At 38.3% G+C, this 22,218-nt stretch overlaps 1 protein-coding gene across 3 annotated transcripts in view; it reads right to left on the minus strand.

Moving 5' to 3' along the window:
- LOC150099333 (extracellular matrix organizing protein FRAS1-like) overlaps nucleotides 1-22,218 on the minus strand; it is a 1,385,483-nt gene that overhangs the window by 1,240,877 nt on the left and 122,388 nt on the right. For all 3 annotated transcript variants that reach the window (XM_090403569.1, XM_090403568.1, XM_090403570.1), the window contains exons 6-7: nucleotides 20,915-21,048; nucleotides 6,071-6,154 (exon numbers count right to left, since the gene is read on the minus strand). In XM_090403569.1, the coding sequence (XP_090259695.1) occupies nucleotides 6,071-6,154; nucleotides 20,915-21,048 (218 nt within the window). The remainder of the gene's footprint in view (nucleotides 1-6,070; nucleotides 6,155-20,914; nucleotides 21,049-22,218) is intronic.

The following is a 22,218-nucleotide window of genomic DNA, read 5'->3' on the forward strand; positions in this document are numbered from 1 at the left end:
GGCGAAGGCCATGGCATATCAAGATCTGTATGATCGATTAGAAACAAAGGAAGGACAGAGAAAAATTTACCAACTAGCAAAATGTAGAAATAAAGCAGCAAAGGACATCTTACATGTGAGGCAGATCAAAGATGCTGAAGGAAGAGTATTATGGAGGGATGTGGACATAAGAAACAGATGGAAAATATACTTTGAGGGACTTTTGAATGAGGAAAATGCAAGGACTCACAGAGGAGATGGGCAGCCTTCTGAGGGGATGGTGCAGAACATCAGTAGAGTGGAAGTGACGGAGGCCATGAAGATGATGAGGAATGGAAAATCAGTGGGTCCCGACAGAATTCCAGTGGAGGCATGGAAGGCACTGGGGGAAGAGGGAATTGACCTGCTGTGGGACCTGTTCATGAAAGTTTGGCAACAGAAGTTTGGAAAAAATATAACCCGAGGAATGGAGGGAGAGTACTCTTGTTCCAATCTACAAGGGTAAAGGGGATGCACAAGACTATAAAAATTACAGAGGAATAAAGTTGATGTCCCACACAATGAAGATCCTAGAAAGGGTTCTTGATGGTAGATTGAGGAAGGAGGTGGAGATTGCAAAGGAACAATTTGGCTTCATGCCTGGTAGATCAACAATAGATGCTATCTTTGGGTTACGGCAGATGATGGAAAAGTATCGAGAGAAACAAAGGGAGCTACATCTGGCATTTATTGATCTAGAGAAAGCATATGATAGAGTGCCAAGCAAGAAGTCTGGAGGTGTCTGAGGGAGAAGAAGGTGCCGGAGAAATATGTCAGGTTGTTGCGGGAAATGTACAGAAATGTGAAGACAAGTGTTCGGACCTGTCTGGGACAGACAGAAAGTTTTCAAGTAACAGTTGGCTTGCATCAAGGGTCAGCATTAAGTCCGTTTCTGTTTAATATTGTGATGGAGGTGGTAACAGAGGAGGTGAGAGAAGATGCTCCTTGGACAATGTTGTACGCAGATGACATCTTGCTGTGTGCAGATTCAAGAGAAGAAGTGGGAACTAAACTGGAAAGATGGAGAAAAGTACTGGGAGAGAGGGGTATGAGACTGAGCAGAAGTAAGACAGAGTATATGTGTTGCACAGTGGACAGCGGCCAGGAGACAGATCTGGAGCTAGAAGGAAATGTCATCAGGAAGGTGAGAGACTTTAGATACTTAGGTTCAACAGTGGAAGAAGAATGAGGAGCTGAGAAGGAAGTGGGATGCAGGATACAAGCGGGTTGGAGGAACTGGAGGGAGATGGCTAGAGTGTTATGCGATAAGAGAGTGCCGATCAATCTGAAAGGCAAAATTTATAGGACAGTAGTGAGGCCAGCTATGACATATGCTATAGAAACTGCTGTGGCCCTGAGGAAAAATAACATCAGTAGGATAGAAGTAGCAGAGATGAGAATGCTTAGATGGATGTGCGGTGTGACCAGAAAGTATCGTCTGAGAAATGACTATGTCAGGGGAACAGTGAAAGTTACGAACTTAGGAACGAAAATACAGGAGGCAAGGTTGAGATGGTTTGGTCATGTGATGAGGAGGGAGGACGAATATGTGGGAAGAAAGGTCATGCAGATGGATGTGCAAGGAAGGTGGAAGCGTGGGCGGCCAAAGAAGAGATGGAGGGAGTTGGTAGAAGAGGACTTGAAGATGAAGAACTTGGATGTGGTGACAGCCCAAGACAGAAAGGTGTGGAGGAGACTCATTACAAACAGTGATCCCACTTAAGTGGGAGAAGCTGCAGAAGAAGAAGAAGAAGATTATTATTATATGACTTTCTTTTCAAAAGAGCCCATAAATGAAGTTAAATAAGTTAGGGAGCACAAGAGATAGAGCGGAAGACTACTGAAAGAGCTTGTTTTTGGTTATCAGTGTGAATCCTGAAACCAAAATAGTGTTTTCTAAGCAGTATCTGAACAGGACAATAGTATCCAGTGGAAAAAGTTCTCAAAGAAAATTAAAAGTGTTCTTCTCTGTGGAAATTTGTGAATAGGTAACATCAGGTAATATCTAAGCTTTCCAGAATGGCTGGTGGTTCTATTATCGTATATCTTTTGTTTTCTTAATGAAGAGCAAACTGATTTTAACAAATGACTTCATTTACCTACATGCGGTGAGGACAGCCAAGATAGATACGTTGCCAGATTGTAGATGAATGAATTCTGACTCTACAGTGGTTCTCAAAGGGAACTCTGATATATGAATCTTAGGTGCTGTGTAACTTCTTGGAAGTAAAGTGAAGTAAGATATTTCATTTTTCCTTCTGGCCAGCTGACAAGCATATTTATCAAATCATTAGTCTTATGTGTGTGCCAAGTGGAATCTGATTCTAGAACACTGTAGATTGTTATCACCTACATATTTTTGTTGTGTATTCTTCAGTCCATGATGACTGAGGCATTTCCTTTATCTGCTTTAACAAGCATGCTGCTGTTGTTGTGTCATAATTTTTTAAAAGCTGTTATTTCCATTTTCAGTAATGACATTTACATTTTTGATGTTTCAAGCTGAAAGTTTAGTTGCAAGTAACATAGAGGCTGTTTGAATGTGGTTAAAATCAACTGAATCTTCTCGTAATTCCTTTTCTACAGTAGCAATGATGTCATCCACTTTAAGGATATTGTGAATTTAGGGATATTAGCAAAATCAAAACCTCTTCATAACACATTATTCCCTGGGATAATTATTATTATTATTCAAGCCTCCACGGAGTCAAAAGACTCATTGTGGGAGATCCTTCCTAAGAAACACAAAGTCTATCATACCACTCATTGACCGTTCTCATTCTCACCACTCCATCAGGCAATGCATTCCATGGTTCAACCACCCTCCATGCAAAGAAACCACTCCTCACCCGCTTCCTCACAGTTTCCTTTCGTAACTTTCAGGGATGGCCTCTTGTCATCACTCCTTCCCACTGTTCAACCAAGTGAAAGAACTCCCCAGTGTCAACCCTGTAACCACCTCTAAACAGTTTAAAAGTCTCAATCATATCACCTCTTCATCTTCTATCCACCAAACTCTGCAGTCCACATTCCCTCAACTGATCCTCATAACTATCATTGTACAGTCCTGAAACCATCTTTGTTTCTGCCTTTGTACCCTTTCCACAGTTAATTTATCCCCTTCAAATCCTGGGACCAAATCTGAGAACAATAGTCCTAGTGTGGTCTGATCAGGGTCTTATACAACGGAATGATAACTGTTTTATCTCTGCAGGCCAGCGTCCTTCTCATTATTGCAGCAATCCTCTGTGTTACCTTCACCACCTTTGCAATATGTCCCCTAAATTTCAGGTTTCTATCAATCATCAATCCCATATCTCTTGTCTCCCCTACTTCCTCTAGTATAACTCCTCCCATTGAGTATGCAGTGTCCCATCAATGTTTCCCAAACCTCAAGACCTTACATTTTGCTGCATTAAACCAACCCCCCATTCAAATGCACATCTATCTAGCTTATTCAAATCCTCTTGCAGGGTTCCCGCATCTGCACTGTTACTAATAATCCTTCCCAGCTTCACATCATCTGCAAACAACTGAATATCCCCTTGCAATCCACTGATAATGTCATGGATATAAAGGTTAAACAATATAGGTCCCAGTACTGAGCCCTGTGGGACCCCACTTGTAACCCTCTGCTTCCTTGAAACTGCCCCACCATACACAACTCTCTGATACCTATCAAACAGCCAATCATAAATCCAGTTGACCAATCTGACATTCAGATCCATGTGCTGCAACTTAAATATCAGCTAATCATGCAGCACCCTGTCAAATGCCTTCGCTAAGTCTAAGAAAATGGCAGTATATGCCTTTCCCCTCATCTAATGCTCTTGTAACTTTATCATAAAAGGCTAGCATATTGCTAAAACAAGAGCACCCCCTTCACAAATCCATGTTGACTTTCACAGATAACATTACCATCATCTGCCCAGTGCTGTATACGGTCCTTCACTACTTTCTCCTAGATCTTACTAACTACTGATGACACACAAACTGGCCTATAACTAGACACTTCCAGTCTGCTACTGCCCTTATGCACTATCTTACCTTCCTGTCATTCCATGGGCACCTTTCCTGCAGCCAGACAGTCATTGAAAAGCCAGGTCAAAGGTACTGTCAGTTCCCTAGCACATTCCCTCAAAACTTATGGTGAAATACCATCCAGTCCCACAGCTTTACTGAAATCCAGAGTACTCAGTATTTGAAACACATTCTCCTCCTGTACCTCTAAACCTCGAACCTGCCCAATCCCTCTAGCATTAAAACTGACTCCTACAGGATGAAATACTCCAATAAAGTGTTCATTGAACAATTCCACTATGTCCTCTGCATCAGTCACTCTATTCCCATTTTTATCCCACAATATCATTCTTCTCAGTCATTTCTCCTCCTACTGGCCACATAGCTAAAAAATTCCCTAGGATTTTCTTTGGATCTTAGGACCAATCTCCTCTCATAGTTTCATTTTCCTTATCATACTAGTCACTCTTCTGGCCTGTGTCTTATACTCTTCTGGCCTGTGTCTTATACTCTTCATGCATCTTCTCTTCAGCTGTCTCCTTATATCTCTTCCATAGCCTCTTTTTCGCATGCAATTTCTGTTTAGTATTGTTTATCATCCACTTTACTCCAAATTGTGTCCTCTTATTCACTTGTGATATACAACTTACCATTGCTGCTAACAAATATTCTTTCATAATTTCCCATGCACTAATGATAACCCGGCCTTCCAATTCCTCCCTCCATGAAACCTCTCCAAGTTGACATCTTAGACTATTATAATCACCTGCCTTATAATTCGACATACGTTCCTGTCTCTTTGATACTCCTGCATGTCTATTCATTTTCCAAGTCAAAACCATATGGTCACTCTCTCCAACTGGTGAGAGAGATGTCATCTCAGTTATTATCAACTCTTCTGATGCTATAACCAAATCCAAAACTTTTGAACCTCTTGTTCCCTCTATTACATGTTGTCTAAGACATTTGTCCCTGAAGAATTCTAGAAACTCCATTCCCTTATTGCTACATGCATCTTCCTCTCCCCAATTTATGCTACTGTAGTTAAAATCTCCCATAACAATCATTCTTCTTGAAGTCAAAACCATATGGTCACTCTCTACAACTGGTGGGAGAGATGTCATCTCAGTTATTATCAACTCTTCTGATGCTATAACCAAATCCAAAATTGAACCTCTTATTCCCTCTATTACATGTTGCCTAAGACATTTGTCCCTGAAGAATTTTAGAAACTCCATTCCCTTATTGCTACATGCATCTTCCTCTCCCCAATTTATACTACTGTAGTTAAAATCTCCCATAACAATCATTCTTCTTGCACTTGCCAAACTCAACTGTCTAAACATTTCCTGGTCCCCAACCTCTGTGCTCCTGGGTCTGTTGCAACACCCCACTAAATATCCTGTCTTGCCCACTTCTACCTCACACCATATGCTTCCAAAATCATTAGTGCCTGCCTTCCAAAGTCTCCACTCTTAGAGGACATAGGTCGTCACTTGTCATAAGCAGTACTCTATCACCACGCTTTCCCTTCCTATCCTGCAGAAAAATGCTGTACCCAGCGATGTCTATTTCTGTTATTATATCCTCTTCTGTCAACCACGTCTCAGTGATTTCAATGATTTTTGGCCAGGCTGATGCTATCTGCACCACCAATTCCTCTCCCTTATTCTGGATACTCCTGGCATTAGTATAAAGCATATAAATGCCATTGTTTCTATACTCAGCAATAACCTCTCTAGACTCCACTGGGCTCAATGTTAGCTGATGTCGTCCCCCAGTATAAGTTTCTCTTCAAAAATTTTCCTTATTCTCTTTTGAAGTATGCTTGCAAAAATCTAGAACACTCAACAAAAGCCAAAGTTTTCTTAAATAACTTTTTTGTATATTTCTCTTAGAACCAACCCTTAAGTGATGACATTATATCCACAGCACATTTTTAGACTGCTAAAATAAATCATATGAACAAAAAGTACTTCTATATAACTAAAATTTATAAAATTCATGGCACATATAATATACATAAATTTACCTTATAAATTTGATTTTTGTAAGTACAAAAAGCTTGACCACAAACTGGACAGCATTCACCAGGAAGAGTCAACACTACTTCCCCCTAACATAAAAAAAAAAGTACATTTATTGTCACATTAAAGCTAATGAGTAGACTGCAATTTTTAAAATTCTGTACAATTTCTTAATTTTTTCATAAATTATATATTCTGAAGATTACTTCTTTTTATAAATAAACTACTTTTCTGTTCCTTTTGGCTATCCTAGTGGAAGATATGAAATTAACCAGCTTTATTACATTCACCATAACTAACATGTAATAGATTTAATGCCACGTTGCAGTATTATATTACACTAACTTCATCAAATTAAGAAGAGGAAAATTTTCAATGCACTGTTTTCTTAAACAACTTCTGGAATGCCAGAGAGAGCATACAGAGGCCAGAGAAAGTGTTCAAATGACATTTGAACTTGAATGCCCAGAGAGAGAAGTCCAATTAGGACACTATTTGTTTTCCATTCAACTTGCCAAGAAATTATATTCTTGTTTAATTCTTTATCCAAGTGTAAGCAAACAGAGTTTGCATATGAAGTATCTTTACAACCAGGCTACTTCCATATAGAGGCTAATGACTTCGTGTCTTATAATGCGAAGAACACATCCTTTAGAATGTGTATAATGCTAGGCATTATGACAATATTTGCTTTCAGCATATGAAAAACATAACTGTTTCACTGATCCCTGAAATGTCCATGTCATTCCAATGAAATACTGAATTTAGTGAAATAATACCACCAGTGCTGTCCTTCATTAAACTAATATGACAGCTAAGAACCAACACTTAAGTAGTCAGCTACACGCATGTAAATAAATTACTATGTGGGGGAGTGAGTGTGCAGATGTATGAGAAATAAGGGAGAAGTTATGACAGTGAGTCAGGCTACCTAAAAATCATAAGTTAAACAATGTTCTTCCAACATTGTTTAACTTATAAAGGAAAAAACAGTGCAATGTGGTGTTTTCATGAAGATAAGAAGACAAGATTAGCAACTTGCAGAGCTATGTGTGCAGAAGAAGAAGAAGAAGAAGTGCCTGCTAGGTAGAGGTGAAAGGGGGGGGGGGGGGTAAATACGCAATTTTGAGAAAGAATTGTGTAAAGCAGGGTTTCTCAAACTTTTCCTACGATGGAACACTTCAGAAATCCTGAAATTTTAACAGAACACCTTGGTTAGAATCGAATATCATCAGTCTCATATTCAATGTAAAGCTAAGCGCACACTATTACCACAGCAGGAAGTATCACATCACAAAAATGCAACAGCACACACTACAGGCATACCAGGCCACAGCACATCGCATTGACCTTGCTTGTGACCGCATGTTTCCTAGAATAGATACCTCTATACTTCACTTGTACTCAGAGGTGTTGATAACAGCAGAAAGCTGAGTCAAGGCCAGAATGTGCTAGCCTTAATAGCACAATCCACATGCGAAGTGAGGAGCACCTGATTTTCAAACATGTTTGAACTTGTTGCAGCATTTAAAACCATTCCAGGCTCATATCAATTTTGATAATTTTTCACGGAACACATTCACTTTCTGCAGAACACCAGTGTTCCGTGGAACATAGTTTGGGAAATGCTGGGTAAAGCAAAGAGCTATATAGAATTTGATATTTATTGGGATGCTGTTATTATTATTATTGTTGTTATTGTTATACAGGCACCTCCATGGAGTCCGAAAACTCATTGCAGGAGATCCGAACTATCCACACGATTTATCGTACCTATCCTTCAATCCATTAACAGACAAAACACTCACAACTGACTTTGGCAACCTATTCCACTCATTCACAACTCTCCAAGGAAAAAATCTAGTCCTCTCCCCCCCCCTTCACCCTACTAACCACATCTTTATTCAACTTCCACAGATGTCCTGTTGTTCTGGCCCCTCTACCCAAGTGCTGAAACATTTCCCTTGCATCAATCCTATAAAACCCTTTAAGTAACTTAAATGTTTCTATCATGTCCGTTCTTTTTTTTTTCTCCTATCAACCAACTTCTATAATCCACACACCCTCAATCTATCCTCATAGGGAACATTCCGCAGACCACTCACCAATTTGGTTGCTTGCCTCTGAATCTCTTCCACCATTTCTTCATTCTCAAGAAACCCAGGAGACTAGATCTGAGCATGGAAATACAGATGTGGATGTATCAAGGCCTTAAAAGTGGAATAACAACTTCCTTATATCTACTTGTTAGTGTGTTCTTCAATAGCCAAGTAATCTTATGATTGATTTTAGCAACCTTGACAATATGTCTTCTAAACTTGAACTGTCTATCTACCACCACCTTTAAGTCTCTAGCTTCATCTATTTCCTGGAGTACAGTTCCATCATTTTGGCACAAAGCTTATAATCTATTTATCTCAAAATGCATAACTGTACATTTCTCCACATTAACCTCACACCCATTATCTTTTGTATACTGACAGCCTATTTAAATTGCCCTGCAAGCACTCCACATTGCCTTGATTAACTATTACTCTACTTAATTTTGCATCAACAACAAACAACTGAATATTTCCTTTCAGGTTATTTCCTATATCATTTATGTACAAATTAAATAGTAGTAGTCCCAATACTGAACCTTGTGGCACACCACTAATCACCTGTTTTTGCCTTGATTTTGTCACTGCATATACCACTTTTTGATATCTGTCCAGTAGCAAAGTGAAACGTGTTCTCATCTGGGAATTATTATTATTATTATTATTATGTGACACCTCCAGGGAGTCCAAAGATTCATCAAGGGTGAGTGTGCCAACAGCATTGAACAATTGAAACCCTTCCAACTACTAACCACGCTCAAACTTGCTTGACTTTTTGCTCAGCGATTAGTAGCAGAGGCTCTACCAATGGACCAACCTTTGCTTTATTATTATTATTATTATTATTAAGAGAGACCTCCAGGGAATCAGAGACTCATCGAGGGAGACCACATACTACACACACCAGCTATCCTACTTATTCTTAAATTCATTCACAACACTGCTTACACTCACAACAACAAATGGCAATCCATTCCAATCATGCACCACCCTCTGAGAGAAAAATCTAGCCTTTGCCCCCTTCTTAGAGAACTTCATTCTCAGACCAAGGATGCCCTCTCCACCTTCCATAAATTGAAAATTTCCATCAACTGAAATCCTGTATGACCCTTTCAGAAGTTTGTAAAACTAAATCATATCACCTCTCCTTCTCCTGTTTGTGTCTGCAGTCTACAACTTCTCAATCTTCTTCATAATCAGTATTCCACAATCCTGATATCATTTTTAACACTTACCTTTGTACTCTTCTCCAATATATCAGAAACACAATGGAAACTAGGAGACCAGGTCTGTGCATAATAGTCCAAGTGAAGTCTTATCAAGGCTCTGTAAAGAGGCAAAATGACATCTTTATCTTTACATGTGAGCATTTGTTTCAGCATTGCAATTATCTTTGAGTTGTATTTGCAATCTTTGCCACATGGCCCCTGAAGTTCAACTTCCTAACTACTAACACTCCAAGATTCCTAGCCTCATCAGTTTCTTCTAGCATAATCCCACCAATATAATATGACATAGGAGCTGCCAAACTCAAACGGTATGCCACCTTTTTATTAAATTACTCTGGATTTGGAGAAAGATGCTGAAAGTTTATTTTTCACTTGGTCAGCCTATAATAAATTTAGTTTAATCCTATATCCAAGTATCTTCATCAATAAAAAGGTGGCACACCATTTGGCAGCTCCTATAGGAGGAGATGACCTTGCTAATGCTTCTGCCTGGTATCTCCATTTGGGTCTGGCTCCCACTGAAGAGCCCTCAATAAAGGTCGAAACTAGTCTGGGTAGTGGCCCTTCCCTTAATGCATAACATTATACATATCCGCAAGATGTGTTTTGCATTATGGGAGATACTGAGATAGGAGTGTTCATAGCTTGCTCCACCTTTGCAAGGAGTTGCCCGGTGTTGTACCACTTTACTCCAGTCCTGAAGATACTTTCAGATGCACACTTTGTTTGCACACACTTGGATATAGGATTAAACTAAATTTATTATAGTGTTTTTATAACCTCATATTGTTGTGTGTTTGGGGGGGGAGGGAATTGCTGGTGATTGTATCTGCCTGTATGGGTGGGTTTTCTAGGGTGCTAGAGGAAGAGCTTTCCGACACGCTGAACCACGAACTTTGGATGATTCTCTACGATGTCTCGTGTGCTTCGACAGGAAAAGAATTTGAAAAGATACGAAGTCGGCATATCAAAAAATTTGAAAACTTGAAAAAGGACTCTTCCTTCAAACCCCAACAACCACTCAACACTGTAATCAACCTTTCTTCCATTACTTTGAAGTCTGAGGCACTCAATGCACTAGCACGTGGCCATAATTGTCATAATTCCTAATAAAATACCAGCCGAAAAAATAATGATTCATATAGAATGATATCCGCAACCTTCCGAACCATATTGCCAACAATATCAAACTGGATGTAGTCTGTGTTCTCACCAAAGCAAGACCACCAAAAACCAACATATCCAAAGGAGAATATTAAGCTCTACAAGAAAAGAAGAAAAACAAAGAAATAGTAATCACCAAAGCAGATAAGGGAAATGCCACTGTGGTTCTGAACCAAACCGACTACACAGATAAGCTTAATGCCTGATCTAACAATAAAGCATTTGGGAGCTAGTAGGATTATACTCAACAGGGAGGTAGATAGTATAATCCTACCAGCTCCCAAATTAGAACACTCCAAAGGTTCCTTAAGAAGGTAGCTTCTTGGCCTGTGAAAGTTACCAACAAACTAAAACCTTTTAACTCTAGACCCCCCCCACCAAATATATGGACTCCCAAAAATACATAAACAAAATGTGCCATTACGTCCCATAGTGGATGGCATTGATTCCCCCCCCCCCCCATACAAATTAGCCAAACATTTAGCCAAAGTGCTCATGTGTGATGGTGTGTTGCCAGTACTAACTATACTGGCAACACACCATCACACATAACAAACTCAGCCCACTTCAAAGCCAGTATAGAAAGCCTCTCACTCTAACATACTGACATAATGGTCAGTTTTGATGTCTCCTCCCTATTAACAAATGTCCCACTCAAGGAAACCTTAGAAATTATCCAAGCCAAATTTCCTTCCAATATCTCAGTCCTATTTCAGTTCACAATGAACTCAGGAATTTCGTTTGAAAAGGAAAATTCTACAAACAGATAGAGGGGACAGCCATGAGTTCACCACTCTCTCCACCCTTGGCCAACTTCTTTATGCAGACTTTTGAAGAGAATGCCTTAAACTCAGCCCCACAAAAACCCACTGTTTGGATTTGCTACATTGATGAGGTGTTCACTATTTGGCCACATGGCTCAGATACACTCCACTCCTTCTTAACACACTTAAACAACCAACACTCCAGAATCCAGTTCACCTTGGAAAAAGAGGAAAACAACAGTCTCTATTTCCTAGACACTCTAATCACTCGCCAGCCTGTCCTTGGTTTTCTCTGTTTACAGAAAACCCGCCCATACAGGCAGATACATTCACCAGCAATTCCCCCCCCCAACACACACACACACAACAATATGGGGTTATAAAAACACTATATAAAAGGGCAAAATTAATCTGTTCAGATGACAATGCCCTAACCACTGAACTAAATCACTCCTTAACACTTTCTTAGCCAATGGCTACAACCCCCCCCCAAAAATCCAAAAAATATTAAAACCAGTTAACCACAATCCCCCTCCTTGCCCTCCCCCTTCAAAACAAAGATTACACTAAATCCATCACCATTCCCTATATCCAGGGCACCTCTGAAAAGTTAACCAAAATCTTAAAAAAAAAATACAACCTGACTTCTTGTTACAAACCATATAAAAAATTGGCATCCCTTATCCATTCCACCAAAGACCAATCACTTCCCCTAGACCTACCTGGGGTATACCAGGTCCCTTGCAGCTGTAAACTGGCCTACTTTAGCCAAACAGGCAGGACAGCAAATGTCAGGATTTCAAAACATAAAGACTACATCCAGTTTCACCAGTAGAGCCATCTGGGCTTGCAGACCATGCTCTGGATACCCGCCATAGAATACATTGGAAGAAAGCCACATTAATACACTACAGCAAATTTAAATATGAAAGATTGTTCATGGAATCAGCCTCAGTTCTAAAAAAACTTTCCAAACCTCAACAAATTTGGGTGCACGAGACTGCCCCAAATTCGGGAAGTTTGCATCTTGAGAGCTTCAGCACAATAGTCATGACAACCCAATATTGCTTGCTACGAGGCACCTTTAGGACTCTAGGAACAACAGTAGTTTTCTCTCTTCTGCCTTATTTGCTTATTGTAATGCCTGTGTGCACGTGTCATAGTTGTATGTTCCCATGAAGATGGCAATGTGACATTGCCGAAATATAGGAGGTATTTATTAAAGTTTCTTTAAATCGTTGTAAATTCCTTAAATAATTTAATAGTCATGTGTTACCAATGTATATCTACAACAATTAAGTCAGATTCTGATACCAGGTCTCAATAATACCTACAATCTGTTCTTGTGTAGAGGCTTAAGTGCTATGAGGACATTATGTTGGAGGTTTAATGGATTTTTTACAACACTCAAAAAGAATTAAAATAGAATTTAATACTTCCTATATTTCGTCCTAGTCACTAGGACATCTACGGGGATTACAAAGACAATTAATGTAACATGCACACAAAAACTTACAATACTAAGCCCAACCACATGGGTGACAATAAAGTCCTATCTAGGTGGAGCGCCCTCTAAGGGCAGTAGTAGGTGGCCTGGAATGTAAGGTGGGACCTCTGGTGATGACTGTTTCCCAAATCTTCGGAAGCTTAATGCAACCGTATTTGTTAAGATTTGGTTGGTTTCTGAGAGCTGCTGCTGCTTCTAAGAAAAGTCTCTCTTTCTTGAATTTGCTGTGGTGGAGCATGGTGGTTTTCTTCCATGATACTCTGTGGGTGGTGTCCAAAACATGGTCAGCCAAGCCTGAATGGCCATAGTTGTGTTTAACGATGTACGACTTGTGTTCCTCCAGGCGGATGGATGCTGATCTGCCTGTCTGTCCAAAGTACGCAAGCTTACAGGAACAGGGTACTTTGTAAACTCCAGGCAGAGAGAGAGGAGGGAGCTGATCTTTCGTAGAACGGATAAGGGTAGCCAGTTTGCGGTAAGGCTTATATGCCGTGTGTAGGTTATACTTTTTTAGTATCTTGGCTATTTTTTCCGAAGTGCCACGGATGTAGGGTATGGTGATGGCATTTTTAAATTCTTGTTGACGAGAGGGACGGGGAATGGGGGCAGAATTGATTATATTTTTGATGCTGTGTTTGCTGTAGCCATTGGAGAGGAAAGTTCTGTGTATGTGGTTAAGCGCAGTAGTGAGGGCGGTTCCACTGGAACAAAGATTGTGGGCTCTCTTGGTAAGGGTTTTAATGATGCCATATTGTTGTGAGGGGTGGTGGTGGGAGAGTTTGTGAATGTATCTGCCTGTGTGTGGGTTTTCTGTATACAGTGAAGGCAAGTGTATCATTAGGCAGGCGCGTGACTAAGGTGTCTAAGAAGGGTAAACAATTGTTCTTTTCCTTTTCCATAGTAAACTGGATTCTTGGATGTAGGCTATTGAGATGACCGAGGAAGGAGTCTAACGTGTCTGGGCCATGAGGCCAAATAGAGAACACATCGTCTACATATCTTAGCCAGATAGAAGGTTTGAGTGGGGCTGAGTCTATGGCTCGTTTTTCGAAATCTTCCATATAGAAATTGGCAAGGGGGGGTGAGAGGGGGGAGCCCATGGCGGTTCCCTCTATCTGCTTGTAGATTTTGTTATTCCAAGCGAAATACCCAGAGTTGATGGCGAAGGAAAAGAGATCTAAGATGTCAGAGGGAAAAACGTTTTCTAAGAGAGATAAAGTGTCAGTTAAGGGAATACTCAAACCTTCTATCTGGCTAAGATATGTAGATGATGTGTTCTCTATTTGGCCTCATGGCCCAGACACGTTAGACTCCTTCCTCGGTCATCTCAATAGCCTACATCCAAGAATCCAGTTTACTATGGAAAAGGAAAAGAACAATTGTTTACCCTTCTTAGACACCTTAGTCACGCGCCTGCCTAATGATACACTTGCCTTCACTGTATACAGAAAACTCACACACACAGGCAGATACATTCACAAACTCTCCCACCACCACCCCTCACAACAATATGGCATCGTTAAAACCCTTACCAAGAGAGCCCACAATCTTTGTTCCAGTGGAACCGCCCTCACTACTGAGCTTAACCACATACACAGAACTTTCCTCTCCAATGGCTACAGCGAACACAGCATCAAAAAAATAATCAATTCCTCCCCCATTCCCCGTCCCTCTCGTCAACAAGAATTTAAAAATGCCATCACCATACCCTACATCCGTGGCACTTCGGAAAAAATAGCCAAGATACTAAAAAAGTATAACCTACACACAGAATATAAGCCTTACCGCAAACTGGCTACCCTTATCCGTTCTACGAAAGATCAGCTCCCTCCTCTCTCTCTGCCTGGAGTTTACAAAGTACCCTGTTCCTGTAAGCTTGCGTACTTTGGACAGACAGGCAGATCAGCATCCATCCGCCTGGAGGAACACAAGTCGTACATCGTTAAACACAACTATGGCCATTCAGGCTTGGCTGACCATGTTTTGGACACCACCCACAGAGTATCATGGAAGAAAACCACCATGCTCCACCACAGCAAATTCAAGAAAGAGAGACTTTTCTTAGAAGCAGCAGCAGCTCTCAGAAACCAACCAAATCTTAACAAATACAGTTGCATTAAGCTTCCGAAGATTTGGGAAACAGTCATCACCAGAGGTCCCACTTTACATTCCATGCCACCTACTACTGCCCTTAGAGGGCGCTCCACCTAGATAAGACTTTATTGTCACCCACGTGGTTGGGCTTAGTATTGTAAGTTTTTGTGTGCATGTTACATTAATTGTCTTTGTAATCCCCGTAGATGTCCTAGTGACTAGGACGAAATATAGGAAGTATTAAATTCTATTTTAATTCTTTTTGAGTGTTGTAAAAAATCCATTAAACCTCCAACATAATAACCTACAATCTGATATCACAACATACTGACTAAGTCAACAAACTCTACCCCTCTGTTTCTGATACTCCTAGCATTCATGTACAACATAATAATCTACCTCTTTTCTCTTTTGTATAGTCTTGTCTGCAGTCTGCATGACACACTTAGCCAACTTGCAGATCTCTATTCTTCTCAGCTTTATACATGTAGACAACTTTGCACACCTTTGATGGTTCTGAACTGGACAAACACAAAGCCAAAATTGTTCTCTTGTCGTCAACATTTCCATGACAAAGCCCATTTCCGTCATTAACACAGTTGTACCACATTATCGCTCTTACATTCACGTCATTCCTCCCTTTATAATATAGTTTCCCTGACTCTCTATGTTAGGTCTCATACCAGTTATTAGTTTTTCTAGACTCCTGATACCAAACGCATTCAGGTGTAGGCCATCCCTCTTATACAAATCCAATCTTCTCTCAAACTCACTCTGCATATCCAAAACCTCGCATCCATTCCTTCTACACAGCCTATGCATCAAATTGTTTGCCATCATAGCGCTTCTTCTTGATTCATTTTTATCAAAAAGAGATAAAATACTGACGATTTTCACTTTCTCACTCTTCACTCTTGCCTCTTCCAACAACACTTTCATGTCCTCTCTTATATTGAACTTACTGCCAGTCAAGTCGTTTGTACCTACTACAACTACGATTTCATTTTCTTTTCTGTTTTTGAACTGCTTCCTTTATATTCTTAATTTTCGCTCCAAGAAAACTCAAAGTTATAACTTGCTCATCGATAGCATTTTTTATTAGAGTCACTGTACCAAATAACTTCTTTCATTTTACTAACAACGTCCTTACCTGATTTCCATTATTTTCTGACTTACCTGTTTCCATGTGTTGTTGGTTCTTATTTTCCTGTTTAATTTTCTTTTTCTCCCTCTGTTCAAATTAAAAGCAAATTAAAAGTCTCGCGACTTTTTGCAATTCCCGCATTGTCTCTCTGCTGATTAGCTTCAATTTTGCTATTCTGGAGGTTAATTCATTTCGTTAACCTCCTCCATATCTCTAATAACCTCATTAGCAGGGCTAACCTTCTTATTCTTGCCTGCGGTGTTTTTTTAGCATTACATTTCTTGCCCTTTTTTGGCGCCATTTTAAATGTATACTAATTATTGAAATATCATAATAAAAATATGTGATAAAATATTAAATACACTAAAAAACACTAAAATCTACACTAGCATACTATAAAACACTAATTTTCTAAGGAAAAAACACAATAAAACAGACAAAAATCACCAATTTTACAGGAACACTAAATTCACTGACCAACCACAATGTATCCTCAAACCAAATAAGATGGAGTCAGAAGACTCATTGATGGAGACCCAGTGTCGGCACTACGATTTAGGCAAACTAGGCAACCGCCTAGGGCGCAAGCCATGAACGGGTGCAAAACTTCAAGCTATGCTTTATTCATACTTTACTAAAATATCAAAATTAAATAGTGATATATGATTTAGGTATCGATTCTTTTTCCTTATCCCTCACACATTACACTATTTTACTATTTAGCTCTTGGTTCTTTTTTGTTCCTTACCTAAATGATTTGAACTTACCGCTATTTAAAATTCAGTTAAGATAAATATTTTAAAACATTAGCATTTTAAAATATTAAATTTCGGTATTTTATAACTTTTTCTTTTGTAAATGAATTATAACAGAGAATTTTCAAATTAATTAAAAAAGAAAATAAAAAAGCCCTATTAATTTAACCTGAAAGACAATTTTATTTTGTTTAATGTCATTTAGAAACATTTTAGTTTATGAAATAAGGGGTGCACTTGTAAACCTTGCCTAGGGCACAAAATAACTTGGCACCGACACTGTGGAGACTCACACTAACCTTCAGATGCAATACAACACAATACCTGTTATACCTCTCCTTAAACTCATTCACTATCAGGATGCACAACTACTTCTGGAAATCCACTCCAATCACTCACCACTTTCCAAGCAAAAAATATAATCCTTACACCCTTACTAACCGCATACTCACATAACTTCCATGGGTGATAACTAGTTCTCTCTCTATTTGTCATGCACTGAAAATTTCCTTTGTGTCAAGTTTATAGAATCTCTTTAATAACTTATAAATTTCTATCATGTCTCCTACTTGCTGACCATCAACTAACTTTGCAACCCATACACCTTCAACCTATCCTCATAAATAGCATTCTATAGACCAGTCACTGGTCTCTGAATCCTCTTTGCCACCTCCTGATCCCCAAGAAACTGAGGTGACAAAATCTGTGCACAGTAGTCAAAATATAACCACATCATCACCTTATAAACAGGGATAATAATTTCAATATCTTTACTTGTTAACATATTTTTCAACATACATCCAAGTTATCCTTTGTCTTATTTTATCAACTGTTGCAATATGCCCTCTGAACTTCAACTCTCTGTCCACCATTACCTGTAAGTCCTTATATAGCAATGATCAGAAGGACATGTAGAAATAAGGATGTTCTAGTTCCACTGTACAACTTACCTTGATTAAGCTGCATTTGGACCATTGGACCATTGCAAAGGTGTGCTCTAGTTTGAAGATATCAAGAGATTTTGATGGAATACTGAATATAGGAACCACTGGCAGAATACCATTTGCAGAGCCTAATGGATAAGGTGATATGATTGAAGACTAGTGTTGTGTTGAAGACTAGTTGTGTCTTTAGATACCATGGAATTCTAATGATGATATATCAGTAAAGAAGCATTAAGTACAAAAAATAAGAGTAATCACTTTAACGAGCTAGTATTTTGCTAATTATATCAATAAGTATCATCAACATCATCATCATCATTAATTTGATGACGATGATGATGTTGATGATACTTATTGATATAATTAGCAAAATACTAGCTCATTAAAGTGATTACTCTAATTTTTTGTGGAATGCAAAAACAAGATCTTGTAGTCTCAGTGAAAAACTCCAAAGAAAACAGTGCATGATTCAGCTGGAGAGATGTGAAGAAGTTACACAATAGAACAGGATAGAAAAATAAGAACACCATGATGCACACTAGAAGTTAAAGACCCAGTCATAGAAAAGAAGAAAGCATACAGAAAGTTCCTAGCAAACAAGTCAGCATATGCCCTAAAAGAATACAAGGAAAAAGTTTATCTACTTTTACATATAGCTATGCTGTATATATAAAAGGAGATAAATGTGGAAATAAGAAAACATAAAACAAATATCAAGCCTCAAACCTTCAGTCTCAGAGGCAAACTGAAGTAAACATTGATTGATTCACCACAAACTTCCCTAGATGAATCAATCAATGCTTACTTATTTACTTGCAGTAACGTGTTTTATATGCCCTAAAAGAATACAAAGAAAAATGTAAGAGAATTTAAGTTGTGTGTAAAAGTAGATAAACAAAATTCATCAGGAGACTTAGGTAAGAATATAGAAGATAAATATCAGGATGGCAGCAAAATGTTCTAGAGGCTAGTGAAAATCTTAGAAATAGAGGAAATATAGAAATAGAAATAGAGATATGCAAAAGGAATTAAAGATGATAAAGCTGGTATGAAAACTGAAGATAAAATTTTTATTGTACAAATTTTATTTTATTAAAAATTTTATTGAAACCCGTGGAAAATTCATGACTAAACAAACACACGTAATAACCACAGTAATAAGTTTTAATAAGTAAATATTTCATCCTAAGTATCATAGTACATCATCAGTACAGTTAATTCAAACAATACTAGGAATAACATACAGTTAGGGCACATGATTACAATGGAATCCCAATATGCATGCAGTAACGTGCTATAGAATTAAATTAAAATATATCTGGAGGAAAAATATAGATTCCATTAAAATAAGATAACATATATAAAAATTATTTTACACAATTTTGTATGACAATTTCCCATACTTTAGGAATAGCAGGAATGTCATTATGGTTTAGATTTGGTCGGTGAAGTAGGGCTTCAGCACTTTCTTTATATAAATATTCATGCTTATATAAAGATCTATGCAGAAGTTTGGTCTTTTTCCAATGGATCCTATGGTTTGCGTTTTCAACTCCGTGTTGTGCAAGGCTAGATTTCTGCAGTTGATAAGACGGATATGGTCCAGATGTTCCGAAATGCATTTATGAAAAGATCTACCTGTCTCTGTCCATAGTATGACAATTTACAGAAGCATGGAACTTCGTACATGCCAGGTAGCATCAGAGGTGAGAGTTTGTCTTTAGGAGAAGGTAACAAATTATAGATTTGATTGATTGGTTTGTAGGTAGTAGCAAGTTTGTATTTCTTCATAATTTTTGAAAGACGTTCGGAGATGTCTTTGACATAAGGTATGGGAATCCTACAAGCTTGTTCTTGTCTAGGTTGATGTGTGTGGAAGTGACTAATGATTTTTTGAGTTGTTTTAAAATTATATCCATTTAGTATGGCTGTATTTTTGATTATTTCCAATTCTTGGTTTAGAGATTCTTCAGAGGAGCAGAATCTGTGTGCTCTGGTTACTAATAATTTAATGATGCCAAATTTTTGAGATGGATGATGAGCAGAAGAATTGTGAATGTAGTGACCTGAAAATGTCGGCTTGCAATTGACAGAAGTGGAGATGGAACCATCTTCTTTTCTTTCGATGTGTAAATCCAGAAAGGAGATACCCTGTGGAGATTCTTTTTCTAGCATGAATTTTATGCGAGGATGAAGAAGGTTTATTTTATCTAGAAACAGGTGTAGTTCTTGTTTGGAATGACCCCAGACAGCAAAGACATCATCAACATATCGTAGCCAAATTTTTGGTTTGGGTTTAAACGTGAAAATTTTCTTCAACGTATTCTAGAAACAGGTTGGCTAAGTTTGGTGATAAGGGAGACCCCATTGCTGTTCCTTCCTCTTGCTTGTAAATTTTCTCTTTCCAAGTGAAGTAACTGGGACGTAATAACAAATTTGAATAATTCAACAAATATCAGATGGAAATTTTTGAGTTAACAAGTCTAGCATTTCCTTATGGGGAATACTAGTGAAGAGGGAGATAATGTCGAAGCTAAATAGCATGTCAGTTTCCAACAGTTGAATGTCTTTTATTTTTGCATGAAACTCTCTTGAATTATTAACTGATGAGGCTGAGTGGCTTATGTGAGGATAGAGAAGGTTAGATGAAAATCTTGATAAATTGTAAGTCAGGCTGCTAATAGAATCCATGACAGCTCTGAGTGGGACGTTATTCTTGCGAAGCTTAGGTAAGCAGTAAATTCTAGGAGGCCTAGCATGCCATGTCCTGAGTTTTTTTATTGTTTCATCATCTAAGGAAGTGGTTTCATCAAATAACTTGTTGAGTTTCTTGAGCTGTTTTTTGTAGGGTCATAATCAAGTATGCCAAATTTATTTCGATCTCGTAGTAAATTCATTTTTGGGTCATATGATATGGTATCTAGAACAACAGTGGTATTTCCCTTGTTGGCTCTGGTGATGATTATGTTTTAATTATTATGATTATGATTTAAGTAATATCTACTGAAAGTAAATAAATGCTAAGTGAAAATTTCCTTGAAAAAACCTGAGTTTATAAGTATCAAAGTAAAATGCAAAAAAGGATATCACATAAAATATTCTATTTCAAAAAAATTAAAGTTAATTCATCATAAAATATGAGAAATTACCTGCTTACACACAAGTGATGGGCACTTGGGCAAATAAATTTCTATGCTGCCATCACTGCAATGATATCTAGCACATGAAAGAGGAGCCCAAAAATCACCATGATTATAGGTATCACCATGATGACTACAGGATCCTGTAAATAAATAAATAAAAATATCAGTATTAGCATCAATTACTGAAATATACCCTCAAGGGATGTTCAAACTACTATGATATGCACTATATTTACATTACAGTGGAATCTCGTTGTCAAACATAATTCATTTCTAAAGGCGGTTCAGAAACTGATTTGTTTGAAAACTGAAACCATTTTCCCATAAGAATTAATGTAAAATGGATTAATCCGTTCCTGAACCCCAGATGACTGCTTATTAAAACCTTTATAACTGTGCTTCATGCATAAACTCATACAAAAACAATGAAAATGCATAAAATCCTACATAAAAAGAATATTCGTCATTTTCATGTTTGGATATGAATTCTTTTTTCACCTCCATCATGGTTCTAACAACTTTTCTTTTCGCTTTGTGCTATCAATATCCTTCTTCTGCCCTATGGTGGCTTATTTAATAATAATTTATAAAGAAACAATAAAACACAAAGAAAATCAACAAAAGGCACTACAAATTCGAGCAGGTGTCTGCACTGAGCGGAGGGTACAGCATAACTGATGCTCTCCTGCCGTAATCTCAGCCCACGGAGCACATGGTTGCCGGTTTGCCTGTTCAGAAACTGGTTCATTTTTTGTTTGGAAAATATGCTTGAGAAAACCGATTTGTTCAGGATGAGAGTTGTTCGATAACCAAGGTTCCACTGTATTATTAATCTTCTATCTTTCAAAGAAAGGTAAGTTAGCCAGTCTCATACGGAGGTAAGGGGGGGGGTCACATGGAAACTTAGGTATTTTTTCCCCTAGAACAGGCAAGACTTGGTCCTTTTCCACCTTGGTATCACCACCTATGGGTCTGGCTCCCACTGACGAAACCTCAATAAAGGTCGAAACCAGTCTGGGTAGTGGCTCTTCCCTTAATGCATAGCATTATAGATGTCTGCAAGGAGATGTGCTTTGCATTATGGGAGATACTGAGACAAGGAGTGATAAGAGCTTGGTCCACATTTACAACGAGTTGCCTCAGTCCTGAAGATACTTTAGGAGCAAACTTTGTTTGCTTACACTTGGATAAAGGATTAAACTAAATTTATTATTATAAAATAGTTTGTTTGGTGTTGTTAATACCATTAAATTAAGTTATGAAATCTTGAATGATAATCCATCATCACATTCAACAAAATAAGCCAAAAA

The sequence above is a fragment of the Typopeltis vanoorti genome, chromosome 14 (assembly GCF_054136105.1).
Source record: "Typopeltis vanoorti isolate ZY-2024b chromosome 14, IOZ_Tvanoo_1.0, whole genome shotgun sequence".
NCBI lineage: Eukaryota > Metazoa > Arthropoda > Arachnida > Uropygi > Thelyphonidae > Typopeltis > Typopeltis vanoorti.